Source organism: Stegodyphus dumicola, chromosome X1 (genome assembly GCF_044657685.1).
Source record: "Stegodyphus dumicola isolate Sdum_Otavi_A_Nest chromosome X1, ASM4465768v1".
Taxonomy (NCBI): Eukaryota; Metazoa; Arthropoda; class Arachnida; order Araneae; family Eresidae; genus Stegodyphus; species Stegodyphus dumicola.
Window position 1 is genome coordinate 184,099,638 of NC_140780.1, and position 19,148 is coordinate 184,118,785.

General features: G+C 29.6%; 1 protein-coding gene across 2 annotated transcripts in view; it reads left to right on the forward strand.

The window, feature by feature from the left end:
• The window catches only part of crm (cramped chromatin regulator), a 233,351-nt gene that overhangs the window by 137,553 nt on the left and 76,650 nt on the right, over positions 1 to 19,148 (forward strand). For both annotated transcript variants that reach the window (XM_085808035.1, XM_085808036.1), the window contains exons 11-12: positions 3,235 to 3,396; positions 6,805 to 7,083. In XM_085808035.1, the coding sequence (XP_085664161.1) occupies positions 3,235 to 3,396; positions 6,805 to 7,083 (441 nt within the window). The remainder of the gene's footprint in view (positions 1 to 3,234; positions 3,397 to 6,804; positions 7,084 to 19,148) is intronic.

Here is a 19,148-nt window from a genome sequence, read left to right on the forward strand (position 1 = left end):
TGCACCTCCCTGTTTAGTTGCAGTCGGTATATAAATATACATATATTCACTTTGTTATTTGGCTTGGTGAGCTCAGTTTTTTTTATTCTTACATGGTGGTAAATTCTGCATTTTTTTTGCTTTAAAATTGATTTAATTATGTTGTTCTTATGTTTTAGTTAAAGTTTTCATGCCTTTAGTTAATAGTTATGCAATAGTTGTAGAATTATTAAAAATTTAAGTGGGGCTAAGCCTAATGAGGCTGCCATTTGTTTACATTTGAAACTCTTAGTAGAATAGTGAATTAAGTCTGTTTGTGCACCAGTTTCAGTGTCTTTGTGCCAAGGCAGATCAAAAGTAAACTTTCAGTTTTGTGCACCGAAAAATCTTCCTGCCTGATGGCTGAATTGCTTTTTTTTTTTTTTTTTTGCATAGAAATTCTAATTTTAATTGCAAATGTTTTCTTTTAAAGCTGTTCTTAACTGTATTTGTTTATTTGGTACTTCCCATTTTGCTAAACAGAATATCCTTGCTGGTAACTTTTTATGCCTCATTTTCAAAACAAGTTGCAGCCATTTCTTATAAGATTGATTGTTTCTTTTAATACTGGCATACAATTACATAGAATCTTTACCAGATAGTTCAATTTTATGCCCTAAGGCCATTCGGGATAAGTAAGTCAAATAGAATGCAATCATACCGCTCACCCGAAGCTGAAAATATAGAAAAGGTAAAGTCAAGGGTTAAATTCATCAATTCTAATGAGAATGCACTAGCGAAATAAAGAACTGTGGTTTTACATAATTTCTGAGTAAGCTATTCAAACGAATTGAAATAATTCTTGCATTTAAACTTGTATTCCATCTTAAGATTTAAATTGAAATTAATGTAGATAATTAATGAGAGAATTAGATTTTTGTAGCGTAGTTTACGTGAAATAAGATCATTTGGGATTATGTGATATGAACCGGCGAATCAGGATGTTGTATCTTGAAAGCATAGTAAATTCTTAAATGATGTCTTTTTACAAAATTTTAAATGATATTAAAATATTTATGCCTTCAAAATAAAAAATTCTTAGAACTAGCATTTGTTAGCATCTTTTATGTGTATACTGTGTGTTGTCACCAATAAAGTCTGCTTGGCGAGATTTGCAGCAGCGAAATGGAAAAGTACCGTTTGTTTTCCCCCTGTATTTTACAATTTTTAATGAAAATGCTTTGAATTTCTAAGCATTTTTGCCTTGCCGCGAAGTGAGAACTGAATTAATTGAATGAGAAATATATCTCTAATGAAATTCGAGGAAATAAATTTAAATGAAGTAAAAATTGCATATAATTTAATAGGATGTGCAAGGAAATCATGGTGTCTGCATCATATATTTATATTTAGTTTTTAATTATTAATAATAAATGTAGTAATGGTATTTGGACACTCCCAAGTGCAAATATATATTGCGTGTGAGGTATTAGGAAGCCAGATTTGAAAATTTGCATGAGTACTCAAGTTTCAGCATCAAATAATCTGTATTAAATGAGAAAATCTGAGTAACCAAATCATGCATCTGAGTTGTGTGTACTCTGTCCTTTACGAACTGAACTTTTTATATTTCTTATTGTAATTTTACATGCAAGAGGAGTTCAAAGAAAAACTATTAGCCTCATTTATTTATGTTCATTCTGTTGACTAGATTTCTTCAGAAAAAGGGATCTGGATTAGCAAGACATTAAACCCATAATTGAAGTCAAATTTCTCTTACAATTACATGCTTGATATTTCTGCTAATCAGATCAGGTCATCCATACGTTTTAATTTTTATTTTGATAATTCTGTCATCTATTTTTGTAAGATAAATCATTAGATAATTTAAGCTTTATACATTGTTATAAATTTCCTTAACATGATGTGGAGAGGTGAATGTCAGTGTCATTGTTTTGTTTTCTGGAGTGATTCAAAAGTTATCTTTGGTTTGAAGTCAAGTGCCTGTTGCTTCGGAAATGCCAAAAATAAATATAGTCTTCACAATAAGGGCCATTATGTTGCATAATTCTGGGCTGTCATGTTATCAAATTCTGAGCAATTTTTTTAAAGACCTTGAGCTTTGAGATAGAGACTTGGGCAGTAGCTCCAAATTCTTAAAAGTTTTAAGAATGGGGTGTTAAGGACCTGTGTCATTAAGCAGGAATCGATAAGAAGAATGCAAAAATAGACTGTTTGGAAAATGTGTGTTCAGTTTTATTTGTTTTGCATTTTTTCATAGAATGGATGCACATTGTATGGAGGAGCATGAAATTGTAAGAAAAGTGTTCTACTGGTGCTTGTGTCAATGTAACAAAACCAGGTAAGACACAGATTTCACTTCATGGGAGTGAATGTGAGATGGGAATACCATTTTATCTAAATGAAATAACTCCCAGTAATGTTACTATGTTCATCTAGTTTTTGTGTTTGAATCACTCCTGTGAATGGCCTGTAGTTTTATCTGGCTAAATCCAGCTAGTTTTCATTTTAGAATTAGGGGAAATGTTTTTCTTCTCATCACGTGTTACAGAATTCATTTACATGCAGTCTTTGGCACATTAAACATGTTACTGTGTTTGAGTAATAATCAAATGAACTTGTAGAGGAAACTTGCAGACGATATTTATAGACTTTATTGAATGATCTGAGATTTTGATATTGCCTTTACATCTATCAGTCTTGGCATATTCTTTTTGAATTATGGTTTTAAGTCTTTGAACGTGAAATTTCCATTTTTTTATTTTTTTTTTAAATCACATAAAGCAAGATACCGTCTTTTGTTGTGATGTAACCTCACAACTTCCATAGCACAGTATTTTTAACCTGAAATAAAATTTTCTGTCAAAAAGAGGGACTTTGAATGGGATCAGCATATATAATATAAAAGTAAAATATTGCATAATATGGGAGAAAAGAGTTGTTCAGATTTGTGAATTTGTTTATTAACTGGTAATTGAACTGACACTTCCTTTAAGATCTGTGGCAACATTTGAGTTAAGATGAAATTAGTATCATACTTCAGTAATGCATTAATATTTTTGAAGCAAATAAAGAATGCTGAAATATTGAATTCTAAATTGTTTTGCAAATAAATTAAGCTCTTTGTGAAGCATTAAAGGGCAAGTGAAATTTGATAACTGAAAAGAATTTTATTTGCTTTATTTTATTTAAATGCTCAAATGTTATTACTGAATTACTTTCTTAGATATTATGAATGTTAATGTATTTCTCTAGCTTGGAAAACCATCTACCATTGTTTTAGAGTATGAATTTGAACAATCTGAAACTCCTGTAACTAACACTGAGGAGAATGAAACACCTTCTGAGATGACAACAATGTTGAATAAAGTTTTTGAAGTAGCTCAGACTTATTTTATGGAGCCTAAAAATAAGCAGGTACACCATGAACCTTTTTCTTATGCTTATTATTATATTTTGTACTGTGAGTATGTAGATCATTTTATGCCATATATTGTGCAAAAATCTAATAAAATGTAATTGCAAAAATTACATATTTCAGTTCTGTAACTTGGACAGAATACTAGTCTTCTTGAATACTCTAAACCAGCAGTTCTCAACCTTTTGACTAACACGTACCATCTAAACAAAAATTGAAAACCTTTTATATCACCACTACAAAGTACTACTACTACCACCATTCTTGAACAAAGCTCAGTTAGCATAAATTTACGAGTGTTAGAGAAAAAACTCAATCAAGATGTTGGGGTTTTAATTTTTAAATTTAATATTTAAAAATATCTTGCTTCTTTGCATACCACCATACTTACTTCTTTTGTACCACCAGTTGAGAACCCCTGCTCTAAACAGTTAAAAACTTTTTCAAATCAGTAACAGTGATTGCTTTTACAAATAAGTCTACATAATTTAATTTTTGGTAGACGACATTGAACACTCCATTGCTTGCCAATCTTCTAATAAAGTCATATAGTACATAAATGAGCCAAATTCAACATTTTCTATTGGTAACGTCAAAAAATCAGTGGCAGATTTGCTATCACCAAATAGTGTACACTCTTTCAAACTGAACATTAAGATTTCATCTTTTTTAAGACATTATTTTGTCCACAGCAACTCCTTTGCTGCATCTGATAAGGCAATGTACTCCACCTTCATGGTGGGTAAATTTACAACTTACACTTTTTTGTTTTAAGTTTTCCAAATTATTGGTACCTTATTTAAATATACTATGAATCCACCCAATCCCAATTACTTGCATAATCAGGATCTAAATAACAATATACATTTAGATGTTTTCCTCAATAAATTTAATTTGTATAATTTAGTACTATTTAGGTAACCAAGCAATTTTAATAATGCTTCCCAATGTTTAATTCCACGATTCTCCTCATATTGCAAAAAATATTTACCACATTATGTAGTATCAGGCCTAGTCCTATTAGCTACAAAAACTAAACATCCCAATAGATATCTAAAGGGTAATTTACGCATTTCATCAATTTCTGCACTTGTAGACAGACAATCTGCAAATATCACAGAATTTTTTTTAACTAACTTTGTAAGAATAGAGCCTTTGGCTATGGGAAATGAAGTTATTGGTATTGGAAAGTGTTTAAATTTTTCAAAAATTTCTTTGATGCATGTATGTTGATGTGTAAAAATCCCAGTGGCATTTTCTAGGAATTCATTTCTGACTAACTCTCTAATTCTGCCTAATATTTTAAGACCAGAAAATTTACTCAACTCTGAGATTATGTATACATTGTTAATCTTTACTAAAAGTTACAATATCATCTACATTTAATAAGAGAATTACAATATGGCTCTCATACACAAAATTACACCATTGTATTTCCTGAAAATTTAAATTTTCTGGCGTATTTTCAAATTCATAAAAACATTTGCACTTGTTGATGCAGACTCTAAATGGCCTTGTATAGTAAACAAATTTTACTTTTCCCTCCAGTAAAGCCCTCTGGCTGGGTTATGTATATTTTCTCATTTAGCTTTGCCTATAAATATGCTTCTAATTGACAGTTAGTCCATTCATTTAAACATACTAATATTGTGGAAAATACGTATATGATTGAAAATTTAACTGACCTATAAACATCATCAAAATCTTCCGTTCTCATGTTCTTGAATCCTTACAAGAGGCACTCTAAATCTAACTTCTTAATTATTTTCATTTATTTATTTATTTATTTTTATTGTGTAGACCCATTTATTTGCTGGAGTTTTTTTTTTTTTTTTTTTTTTTTTTTCCCTCTGGCTTCTCAATTCCAAAAATTTCCTTCATTGTGTCAGTTTCTTCCCTCATTGCCTTATCCCATTCTGTGGCATTTGCAGATTTTCATGCTTCTTTAAAATTTTGCAGGATGAAAATTTTCACACATCCTTTAATACAAAATTCACTTTTAAAAATATTCGTTTTTCCCCACTAAAGCCAAACATCTGTTTCTCAAATTTAATGTTTCTAGCCTCATGGTACTTTTCAATGTCATTAAAGGATATAAATGTGTCTGCTTTTTTCTACATTCTAATATATATCTGTGTATGTCCTACCTGGCCTCTTAACTGCTTTTCCTTGCCAGTCTGGATAAAACTTTCTTCAGTATAGATTTGTTGTCTAATGATTCTGTTTTTTAGAAATTTCCTGTTCTTCATTTAATTCTGGTAACATTTCTGATTCTTTAAACTGAGTTTTAAGTTTCTGGCCCATGATACTATCTGCTATATTTAATCTTCATCTCTGTCCTTCTGGCAGCCAGATTCTGTACCCCCTAATTTGCTTGGCATATCCCACCATGATTCCTTCTTTGCATCTCATTTGCAAATTATTTCTAATCTGTTTTGGTATGCCAGTATATGCTTTTATATTCAAGTGCTTTAAAATAAATAGCACTAGGTTTTCTTTTGAGGAAGATCTCATAAGAGGTTTAGTTATTCTTCCGACATACCCTATTCCAAGTATGTGAAAAACATTAAAGAGCTTCCGCCCTCATTCTTTTCCCATTTTACTATTATTAAGCATATTTTGAACTGCATTTAATGCTGTTCAGTTAAAATATTCACACACACCATTCTCTTTTTGGAGTGTAAGCATTTGTACATTCAACAATCATTCCATTTTCAGCTAATTATCTTTCAAATTGGATGTTGCAGATTTCAATGCTGTTATCAGTGCATATACTCGTTAATTTTCTTATTTGGCAATTTTCCATTTTCCTATGATAATTTATAGTTACTATATGATTCACTTTTTTTCATATAATATAATATAATACTAATCCTTTATACATTTACTAATTTACCATAATCCTTTACATTTATTAATTTACTATAGTAATTCTGTTGTCATTCCTTTCTTTACATCTACTAGCTATAAAATTGCGGTATTTTAGAGAAATTTAAGTTTTGGGTTGTTGTTTTTTTCCTGTTAGTCAGGTTCCCTAATTCCATACTTAACGATCCCATTCCGGATTTGCAGGAATTAACTTTACAGGATTCCTTGGCAGTGTGGTTTAATTTACAATGGACAGTCTAAGAGTGCTTTAAAATTTTGTGAAGAACATGAGGCATATGTTAAAAAAAAGGGAGCAGAAATCCTCTGTATCCTTTTTCCTATAGGTCTGAAACTCGCACTTTCCATTTTTCTGCAGCCAAAATTATTCAAAAAACATCTTCTATTGGTGAATTAGATTTATAGATGGTACTAGTAGCTTAACTTCTGTCCGGCCATTCTTATCTTATCACCATACCTTATCTCTTTCATTTGCACTTCCATGCAAAATTTGTGTGATGAAATACCTTATTTTATTTTAGGTATCTGGAAAGCAGCATGGCCGTACTTCTAATAAAACATCAAAAATTAAAACTTGCCTAAACGAAAGAGCTGCCAAAGATATACCAAATATGAATGCAAGTTCTGATGCAAATATAAGCTGCAAAGAAGTTTCAGTAAATAAAGATGCTGCATATGTAAATCCAACAATTGCATCAGATAATTTAACACCTGATAAGCATGTTTTTGTTATGCCTGTTGGAACAGCTCCCAGAAATGTGAAGCCACCTGATCAAAATTCTCTTAAAGAAGAAATTGGGGTATGTGATCAGAAGTATTACTTTTTAACACAGAAGTTATAATTATGTAAGAGTATATTTGTGTAAACACTTCCGTAAAATTAATTTAACTTAAATTGTGCAAAAGAAAAATTAGCATAATGCAAAAAATGAAAATCTATTTGTTAATATATGTTTTAGGTTTAATGTACTTGTCATTTTTTGTTATTCTGTAATCTGCCATTGTTTAGGCAGTTGCTGAATTTCTGTGTGCTGAAAAATATAAGAAACTATAATTTTTAGGGTTACCTAAGCATCATCATAGAAATATTAGAATATATCACTTAAAAAAATATTGTATGATAATCATTTTTCTTTTCAGTAGTGTCATTTACTTCCACTATTTAAAATATAAATCATTATGTGCCGTATGAATGATTCGAAATTAGGGTAGATTTTTTTCCCCCTGCAGATTTTAAAGTGTGCAATATTCCCTTTTAGAAATAAAGATGAATAAGGGTTCATACATATGGTATCTTTGATGAAAAAGACTTCTTTCCCGCTGCCCACGAGTCAGGACCCCCTGGACATATTATCTGTTTTTGTTCGTATAATGGATTCACACTGTAAAATTTAGAACGATGCGAAAGAAAATTCAAAAGTGCAATTAACATTTAAATTTTTCCAATATCGGTATTACCTGCTAATTGCATTAAAATTAGCTAACTGCAGAGCACAAGAAATGCAGTAAGACTAGAATTATCTTATTGCAGGTCTCGAGTTAACTACTGTATGCGGATAAAATATTTGAGTTGTTTTCATCTAGTTGAACCTTCCTAATATTCGAATGATAAAACACTTGCTAAATACTGATACTTTGGTTTAGGTTCGAACATAGGTGAAGGGGCTGACTGCATCATAGGTGTTTTGTGCAAAGCCAGTTTTCCTTAGAAAGCCTTTCACGATAGTAGCCCTCATAGGTTTGCAAAATATAGCTCTCCTATACTGTGCAATATCTAAATAGTCTTAAACCATAGACTCCAACTACTACAGATTCTCCGTAGTTTCTACGGAAATTCATGAAAAACTACGAGCTACGAAAAGTATGGAAAAAACTACGGATTTTACAGAAACAAGAGCAGGAGAACCAGTACGCAAAACGGAACCAACTAATTCATCCGATGATTGGCTGAATACTCGTGTTATCATATATCACGTGTTGAGTGCGTTCCTAGTTTTGAAGAATTAGCCAATCCTAGATCAGTAACTCCAACCGTTAACGACTTATCAATAGTTCCACCCAATTGTCTGTCTCCCAGGTTCCTCGCTGATGCGTGTTTAGTCTGCATTGTGTAGTTTACGGCGAGAGCTTAGCGTGTGTCTTGTGAACTGTGAATCAGGTGAAAGATTTTTAATCATAATGCTGCCTCGAACGAAGAAGCCAAAATTATCAAAGCAGAAGTTTAAAGATTCATATTCTTCAGAATTTCCATGCATTAAAGCGTCCGAAATTTCTGTGAATCACGCACACTGCAGTGTATGCAACAAAGACTTCTCAGTTGCTCATGGCGGAAAAGATGACTGTAAACGGCATGTGTTTTCTCAAAAGCATATAGAACTTGGCACCGTAAAACCTAAAGAAATAACAAATTTCTTAATAAAAGATGATGAAACAGATCCTATAAAAGCCGAATGCTATTTTGCTCGTTTTTTAATTGAACATAATCTACCGCTTTCTGTTTCGGATCATTCCAAAGAGCTTTTCAAAGCAATGTTTCCAGATTCTGCCATAGCAAAAAAATTTAGCTGCGGTCATACCAAAACTGCTGCTATTGTGAAAACGCTTGCAGAAAATACTGTTGCTGATATTATAAAATCAGTGTGCAGTACATCATTTTCTCTAAGTACTGATGGAAGTAATGATAACAATGATAACAAACTGTACCCATTGGTTATAACATACTACAGTAAAGAAAAGGGAGTGATAATTACTTCATTGATTTCTATTTTAGAATGCACGAATAATACAGGAGAAGGTATTTTTAATTGTATAAATGAAAACTTTAAAAACAAAGGTTTAGAATGGAAAAATTGCTTATCATTTTCTTCAGATAATGCTAGTAATATGATTGGAAAGTTTAAAGGTGTAGCATCATTTATCAAAATGCATCAACCAAGTATAATCACCCGAGGTTGAGGTTGTCCGTGCCACCTCTTGCATATAGCTGCAAAAAAAGCTACTGAAAAATTAATTGGCTCAGAAATTGAAATGTTGATAATAGATATATATTTTTACTTGAAGAAAAGTTCGAAACAGAAGTATAGCTTCAAAGTTGCTCAACAAATTTTGGGACAGAATGCAAAATCTCATAAAATTTTGAAATATTGCAGTACGAGATGGTTGTCTCTTTTAGAATCTATAACAAGGATTTTGGAACAGTGGGATGCTGTGATAAATTTTTTTGGAGATAAACCAGATAACAGTGAGAATGAAGGAAAGAGATTGCAAAACATTAAAAAAATTTTACCGTCACCGACCACCAAATTGTACTTGTTATTTTTGAAAAATACTTTGCCTTTGTTTATAACAGTAAATATTAATTTGCAACAACAAGCTCCTTATATACATAAATTGAGAAGAGAACTTTTTGAACTTTTAATGAATTTATTTGTTAGATTCGTAAAACCATCAGTAATTTCTAAAGAAAATGAAGATATTACTCTAACGTCTATTCCATTTCAGAAGTATAGTAAACAAAAAGAAAATGAAAATTTAGTGATTGGTGCGGAAACAAGACTATATTTAAAAAATGCCAAGTTGAATGAAAGTGAAGTGAAATCATTTTTCAATTCTGTGCGAGCTTTTTTTGTAACTGCATGTTCATATATAATTGATAAATTTCCACTGAGTGATCCATTTCTAAAACATGCTGAAGTTGCTGACATCAACTTGAGAACTGAAGTCTCATTTTCATCTGTTCTTTACTTGATGAATACTTTTCCATCCATTATTGATGAAAAATGTCTTAATCAAGTAGAAATTGAATTTTCCATGTATCAAGTAGATGATTTGAAAGAAATTGTAGATTTGCGTATTGATATAGCATGGGGAGAAATTGCCAAATTAAAAAATATGAATGGGTGTATTAAATACAAAGTATTGCCTTCTGTAATGCTTGCTGTCTTAATAATACCTCATTCAAATGCAGCTTGCGGAAGAATTTTTTCTATTGTTAAAAAAAATCAGACGGAATTTCGACCAAATTTAGGTCTTAAAACTCTTGAAGCAGTTTTGATTGAAAAAATAAATATGCAGGCAAATGAAGAACTGTGTTATAAAAAAACATTCTCAAAATCAGAACTTAAGCTTGCTAAGCATGCTACATATAAATTTTTGCATTCATAAATTATGCGTATTTTGTTTAATACTTATATGTATCATTCTTGGTTATTTAAATTTTATTTCCCTGTAGAAATCATGTCCAGAATAAAGATATGATTTATAGCTTCTGATTTTTTCTATGATTAGTAGTGATTTGAAGTACTTTTTATTAGTGAATGCTTGAGGAGTTAAAAGAAAATTTCATATTAAATGTGCATATAATTTACAAGGTATATTTTTAATTATTCAGTTTTATATGTATATGCATTTTAAATGTTATAAAATTGATTACAATTAATTATTAATTTAAAATTAATGAATGTTTAATTACAACATACGCTACGCGCACATATTCAGAGTTGTAAAAATGTCGTTCGCGCGTTGACTACTGACAAGGTTTGCTGAAGGTTGGAGTCTATGGTCTTAAACTATTTTTAGTTGAAAATGAATAAATTATGCATTTTATTTTGGAAAAAAAAGTATCTTGTTAAATTTTAGTTTCTTAGAGGAAAGAAAGAAAAGATTACATATTTATTTCTAACTGAGCCAGCCAGCTATGTGAACAAAACTTAATTTTGTTTCTTTTAGTTGAAATAGAAATATATTGTGCATTTTGGTGAATAAAAAGGGTACTACACTTCAGTTTTTCTGTAGAATGTCCGTTTTGTATTATATTTTATGGAAATTAAATCTTTTTTTTTTTTGCAAACCCTAGGTGGGGAAAACATTATATATATATATATATATATATATATATAAATAGCAGTCCCACACGAGCCTAATAATAAATAAATATAAGCCTATAGAAAGCAAACCTGGTGCCCAGACTTTCTTCAATATTCAGATAGACTGTGATCATATCCCGGGTATTCGTTGAAATTAGTGGAAAAGCTTACTTCTGCTTCAATGCATGTTTTACATAAATTCTAATATTCACATTTTGAGCATGTGTATTAGCACATAAATATTCTTGAGAAAAACCTAACTGAAGGAAAATGAATCTAATCATGATCAGTTCTACACAATTTTATATTAAAATTCGTTATCATTTGCAGTTTAGTGCAAACATAATTTTTTTCTTTGCATATTTCAAAACTTTCACCGTTTACTACCTTTAAAAACAACTGCATCTTATTATACTGAAAAATGATATTTAAGAATGTATTGAATTCTGGGAAATAATCATAATTAAATATATCGAAAAACAAATATAAATATTTATAAAACTTTATTTCTGTAAACTTATAATGTTTCTGTATTAGGTAACTACACTGAAAGTAATACTAATGGAAAATGTTTAGTAAAACTATGCATTACCTCTATTTAACTATAATATTTTGAAAAAATATTTTCAGTTTTCTGACTGCACATATTAAACTCATTTTGCATAAAATGCATTGGCCGATCAGCAGACGAGCAATAAAGTATCTGAATTCTCTGAAAGTCTGGTAATTTGGCCCAGGATTCAAGTCCTGGCAAATGAGCTCACTGTGTGAAGGCGATTTCTTTGTTTTCCCCACATTCAGCGTGTATACGGGCCAATTCTACCTCATAAATTCCTCCAGAAGGACATCCCTATCCTTAGGCAGATAACATTTGAGTGCTTTGCCATAATCAAATTAAATAACATTAAAAAAATAAGTGAGCATCAAGAGCATTAGACTAGTGTCTCTGCATAATTCTTTAATTCTTTCTAAATATAGAGAGAGAAAGAATTAAAGGACTAATAAAATCAGAAGGATCAATCCATCAAAATCCGTTTTATTTATTTATTTTATTAATGCTCTTATAATTTTTCAACACGAAGCTTTCTAAGTGCAACTGTTTATTTGCTCTTAGCCCCCCACCAAAAAAAAGGTAGTGGAATAGATTTTAAAGAAAGCAATATCATAATGACACAATAAACTTCTGTCTTTCCTATACACAAAAGTGGAAAATTGCGTGACGAAAACGTAGATGTCTGTGATCATGATTAGGCAAATAAACAAGTTTTTTACTTCATATTCTGTTCAACAGTTATGTTATTATATGAAATAAAGTGTGAAATATTATTCATATCCGTGTTTTCAAATATACTCTGGATGAAAAATACCCAAAGCTGCAAATAAATTTTCTAAGAAAAAAAGAAGATAAAAGAAATTTTCTAAGTTCCCAAGATAATTTTATTTTTTACTTTATTAAAAAAAATAAGGAAAACCTCGAAAATCATATTGTTTCAGTGAGAAAATATTCCTTCTAGCCTAGGCAAACAATCATTTATAAGAGGTAAATTAAATAATAAGTGAATGATATTAGAAACACAAAAATATTTTGATATGGCCGTATTCATAAAGATTGCTCATAAAAATTTTAATACATATATAAACACGTACACACACATATACATGCATAGATAAAAATGCAGATTTATAAACAGAAAATAAATTAAACATCTATAATTCTTTTCTTTTAATGTCTTTATTTGCAGTTTTCCCACAAAATCTGGTACATAATCCCCTACTAAAGTGTACAATTGCTGTTACAAGTTGGATCACTTTTGAAACACTAACATATATTACCTTCTTGGAAACTACCAAAGGGCAAATCTTCGTCAGTGATTGATACTTTTACAGCCAACACTAACCAGTTATGATGATTCTCCGCAGGTGTGTGGGGGGGGGGGTTAAAAAACTACTTTATGCTTTTGATGCATTCAGTGAAAGAAACGTTCCACACATTTCAAAAGCTTTGTTGATGAAGCTGCTGATGCTTTACAAAACAATACCTTATCTTTTTCAAAACCTCCAGGAGGTTAAAATTAAGATATTCTTTTAAATTTATGCTTGGGAGTATGGGAGTGTAAATGATTTGACAAAATGTTTAAGAGAATTAGCTGATAATTTTAAAGGAACCGACATGAATATTTGAAATCTTTACTTGAAGAAACTGCAAAACATTTTTCTGATTCCTGTTTAGACTTAATGACAAAAAAAAAAAAGGTGTTTGTCCTCATGATGATATGGATTCTGAAGAAGAATACAAAGAAACTAAGTTACCACCTTAGAAAGAATTTTACAATAGATTGAATGAATGTGATATAGATGGTGTTGATTATAATCATGCACAAAATGTTTGGAAAGCTTTTAATATTAAAAAGTTAGGAAAATATTCAATATTATATATTTAATATTAGCAGATATTTTTGAAAATTTTAAAGATGTTTGTTTGAGAACATATAAATTAGATCCCATTTAGTGTTTTACAACTCCTGGATCATCTTGGTATGCAATGTTAAAAAATAACTAAAATTAAATTAGATTTGTTAAGTGATGTTAATATGATTTCAGCGATAGAAGCGGAAGTAAGAGGTGAAGTATCACAATATTGCAACAATTATGCAAAAGCAAATAATAAATATATGAAAAGTTATGATAATAATAATCTTAACTACTTAATGTAATTAGATATTAATAATTTATATGATTGGGCTATGAGTCAATATTTATTTTACAGTGGATTTAAATGGGTGGAAGATCCTTATTTATTGGAAAATATGGATAAAAATTCAGAAAAGGGATATATACTAGATGTTGATGTAGAAATTTGGTTTTCAACCTTTCTCGTTATCCTTCCACATCAATAAATTCACAAAAATCTGCACACCACATGTATGTCAAAAAAATAGTGTAGTCAGAAAATTTATATAAAAAAGCAAGGTTTGACTACAGTTGATTATAAGCGAAGAGATAGTGTTACACATTTGTATATATATATATATACATTGGTTCCAAAAATTCACATGGAAATCGAATTAAAAAGTTTTGCAAATTTTTTTAACTATGAAAAAAATTTTTTAAATGATTTTAAAGAACGATGTTACAAAATGTATTTACAATTTAAAAAAAAACTTGCATTGCTGGCAGGAGATGGTAGTTACTTTAGTTTTAATGTGAAATTTGACATTGTTTTTGCTTGATTAAGGCTTCAATATCTGGTTTAATCTGTGTTGTTGCAATTTGTAAAGTTTCCTCCAAATGTCTGTCTGTCAGCTGTGTTCTTGTTTTTGATTTTAGGATTTTCATTTTACTAAAAAGCTATTCCCATGTGTAGCTACTGCCAAAGTTAGAAGATATGAAGAGTGCATTTTTATGAATTCCTGGATACTTGTCTTTGGTCACGTACTTTGAATAAAAATCATCAATGTAGGATTTTCAAGAAACTTGTATTTTACTACAGAGTCACATTTCAAATCTATAAATTCTGTTTGAAGTTCAGTTGGAACACTTCCAACGTCTACTGAAAATGGCTAAGAGAACATTCTCATAAAAACTTCATTTTCACGAAAATTGGAAAATCTGCTTTTGAATTCCTCTTTCAAAGTTGAAATGCATTGTACATAACTACTTGAATACCATGTTGTTGAGTTCTTCACACAGTCCATCAGTTTTGGAAAGTGAGTGGAATTCTTATTTAGCAACTGACCTTCCCACAGAATTAATTTTGTCTCAAAAGCTTTCATAAAGTAATAAAGATTATGAACAAGTGGATCTTTTCCCAGTAAGCGGTAGTTCAAATCATTGAGATGATCTGTAATATCGACAAGAAATGCAAAGTCTCTCAACCATTTCTCATCACAACTCGTGAATAGGTTTCCCTTTAGATTCTATGAATTGTTGAACTTCGCTCTTCAAATAAAACAGGCGCTGAAGCATCTTTCCCCGGCGATCACTCAACTGTTGAAATTGCCTGTGCTTATGTCCTTTAGACCAAATGAAATTAACCACTTTTACAACAGAGATAAGAATCTACACTTTTTACAGAAATGAGATTTTATGCGTAGTCAAATTTTTTATTTTTAAAGTTAAGTGAAATTTTTAAAAAATTAGTCATTTTCAGAAAATTTTACCACAAATAATATCAAACATGTCAATAAAATGTTTTAAATATCAAGAATAAGAGAAAAAAATAGCTCACAAAGCAATTTTTCTTGAAATTCAAATGTGAGCCTCTAAAATGCCTTCAGCGGGCCACGGGTTGAAGACCTCTAATGTAGAATATCCAAAAGAATGACATGATTATCATTCAGATTTACCTTTACTGCCACAAAGGGAAATTCCCAATGGTATTCCCTTCTAACCAAGAAAAATTAACAACTTTATATGATAAAACGAATTATATAATACATTATAAAAGTTTAAACCTGTATACGGGGGTAAAATTTTAAAAAGTACATAGAATTTTAGAATTAAAACTATCAGATTTGATTAAAAAATTATATAGATTTAAATATTAAAAATGAGGGGAAAATGCTACTAATGATTCTGAGAAAGCCTTTTATAAATTAATGAATGATAGACCATCTGGAAATCTATTGAAAATGTTAGAGAAAGCATGTATTTAAAATTATGTGCTGGTTATTATCAAGTTAAAAAATTAATTGCAAAACCAAATTTTAAAGATAGAACGTGAAAAATCTTGCAGCTGTCCGTGTGAACAAAACACATGTAAAATTAAATAAGCGTATTTATGTATCAATGTGTATTTTAGATTTACCGAAACATTGAATGTATGATTTTCGTTATAATGTTATGAAACCTAAAGTCCCCTTTATTACTTTATGTGGATACCAATAGTTTTATATATGATATTAAAATGTGATTTTCATGAAGATATGATATGTATGATTGATTGATTATATTCATACATCAGATTATCCTAAAAAATTAGATACAATGCACCTTTAAAAAATAAAAAAGTATTAAGTAAAATGAAAACAATGGTAAAATATTTATTGAATTTGTAGGATTAAAACTGAAGACTAAATAATTGAAAAATCTAAAGGAATTAAAAAATGTGTAGTTGACAACAGAATTACCTTTGAAGATTATAAAAGCTGTTTATTCAATAAAAATGAAAAATATAGAACTGTGAATCTTATTAGAAGTAAAAAACATGATTTATATTCAACCTAAGTAAATAAATTAGCTTTATCTCAGAAAGATGATAAAAGATTTATGTTAGAAAATTGAATTCATACAAGAGCATTAGGTCATTATAAAAATGTTTTAAAAATAATTTTAAATAAATGGCAGAAAAAATTCTACCTAAATATCAGGAATTATTAGAAGAGTTTATTGAAGAATTTTAAGATAAAGTTGGTTGGAAATGTGTTTCTGAGAATCAAAAATTATTGGAAAAGTTTATTGAAAAGGTTTAAATGTAAGGTTGGTTGAAAATATTTTTTAATATCAAGAATTTACGGAAGAAGTTATTGAAAAATTAAGTTTGCTTGGAGATTTATTTCTGAATATTAAGAATTAACAGAATTTATCGAAAAATTTAAGATAAGGTCAAATGGGAATGTATTTCTTGATATTAAGAATTAACAGAAGAATTTATTGAAAAATAAAGATAGAATTGATTGGAAATGTATTTCTAGACATTAAGATCTGTCAGATGAATTTATGGGAAAATTTCAGGATAAATTTTATTTTTTTAATGATCAGAATTTAAAAAAACTTTAAGAAAAGTTTTAAGGAAACTATACCTTTGGGTTAGCCTTTTAGATTTTTAAAAAATAGCTAAATAAATGGAAGAATCATTAAATGATATTAGAGCTTTAAATTTTACAAATCGTGAAAAAATGTAGTCTCTTTATAATGATTTGTATGAAAAATTTATTTCAGATGCTTCTGAAAAAGAACTATCAGAAAAATTTCAAGCAATAATTAATTGAAAAGGAAGAAAATGAAGTTATTTAGCTGAAAGGGTTAGGAATTTTATATGATATTCAAAAGAATTTATCTTGTTGGTGAAAAGCCTTTAAAAATGTTTACCAGTAAATGGAAGAATTCAGTTATCTCGGATATTACCCTAAAACTCTAAAATCGAAAGATTTAGAGACTGGGTCTGAACTTATTGAGAAAAATTGAAACTAAATATGGAGATTCATGCATTGTAAAAATTGTAGTAGGTGATGAAGATAAAGAGTATTTCCTTAAAAAACATCATGGAAAACTTTCTGACAATGCAATCAAGAAAATTAATAATGGAAATTACATATTCAATTATAAAGGTGTGAATGATAGAGAATATTTGTATGAATTAGAAAAAGAATCTTAAAAAGGTATATTTCAATGTTAAAGGTATGAATGAAGGAGAATATTCCTACGAATTAGAAAAATAATCTTAAAAATGTGTAAGTTTTTTAAACTTTGAGTCATGCTTATCTTTTATTTTAGAAAACAAAATTTTTATTCTTGACATTTTTCATATCTAAAAACACATTTTTATGTCATTTTTATTCTGAAAACTTAAGATTTATTTCCCTGTAATTTTTTTAGTCTGTCATATCTAAAAATATGTAAAAACATATGTATTTTGTTAAAAAAATACTTGTTTGAGAGTCGTTCATGTTTTTGGGAATGTGTCCCAGAAAAGTCATTTTTGACTCTTACCTCTTCACATTGAAGACTTAAGAATCATTTCATGTTGAAGAAAAGTCAAAATAGTAGTATTATAATAAACTGTGACAAAGAATAATTAAATTTGAGAGAGTAGAATGTGAAAGTAGATTTTTCATTTCTCGTGCCAATTGTAGTTTTCATTCTTTATTATGAGAGAAAGTGAAAGAATAAGTAAATGCTAAATTTGGAATAGGAAGAGAATGACTGAATGAAAAGTGAAACTCCTGTACTGTTTAAAAGAATTGAAATAGTTTTTAAAAAATATATAGGCTTTTAAAGTTGATTTCTTTTCAGCTTTTTGTATCTAACTTTTTGAACAGTTTGAACTTCTTTTTGATTGTCAGTTGTTTCTTCAAAGAGAAATTCCAGTGCAATGTTACTATCAATTCTAGTTAATAAGTGTTTAGTTCATATATACCATGGCCCTTTGAACCTTAAAGTTTTAGAGTGGGAAGAAATGCATTTTGCAAAGAATTGTTAAAGCAGTGCTATTAATCTGATATATTTAATATGGATTGGAAGCATTAAATAAGACCATATTTATTTATTGTTTTACAAGCAGTAGGTTTTAATCATGTACAGCAGGGCTGGCAATAGCACTGTTCATGAGCCACATGCAGCTTTTGCAGGTGAGTGGTGCATCTCTTGTGCAAATAAAATATATGTATAAAAATGGTAAACTAAAACTACTCACTGTCCGAAATAAACAAAGGCAGATTATCATTGTGTGATTCATGATGTTCGGCCATCTTTAATATGTATCCTACTATTGTGACAGATTGGATTAAATACAGCTTTTTAAGGAGAAAAATATTTGTAGAATTCATGAAATGAGGCATTTTAGGAAAATAAATGAACAATGTTATAACAGCAATTTTGTAAAAAATACAAAATCTAACTTTTTATGTTTCTCCAGTTCCTGTATTTATATTTAGAAAAGTTTTCAGTCATCATTAAAAATAAAACAACCGGAAACAAAAATTGACAGAGATATTTGATATTATAATCAAACATCATATTCTGCGGGCAGAACCAAATAGAATAGCAGAATATTTGCATTTGTTCATAATTAAAAATAAAATATAAGTTTAGAAAAAGGTTCCTGATGTTAAGAAATTAAGTAACAAGCATTTCTATGTATTAGGGCGAGTCAAATGAAAGTGAGCTAACCCCTCCTCAGCAAGAATGGTTTGGTCCATCATCTGCGGCGCATGCGCGTAGCACAGAGACAGCCTTCATTTACGAAAGTGGCGCGAAAGTGTGAGGTTAAAATTCTTTAA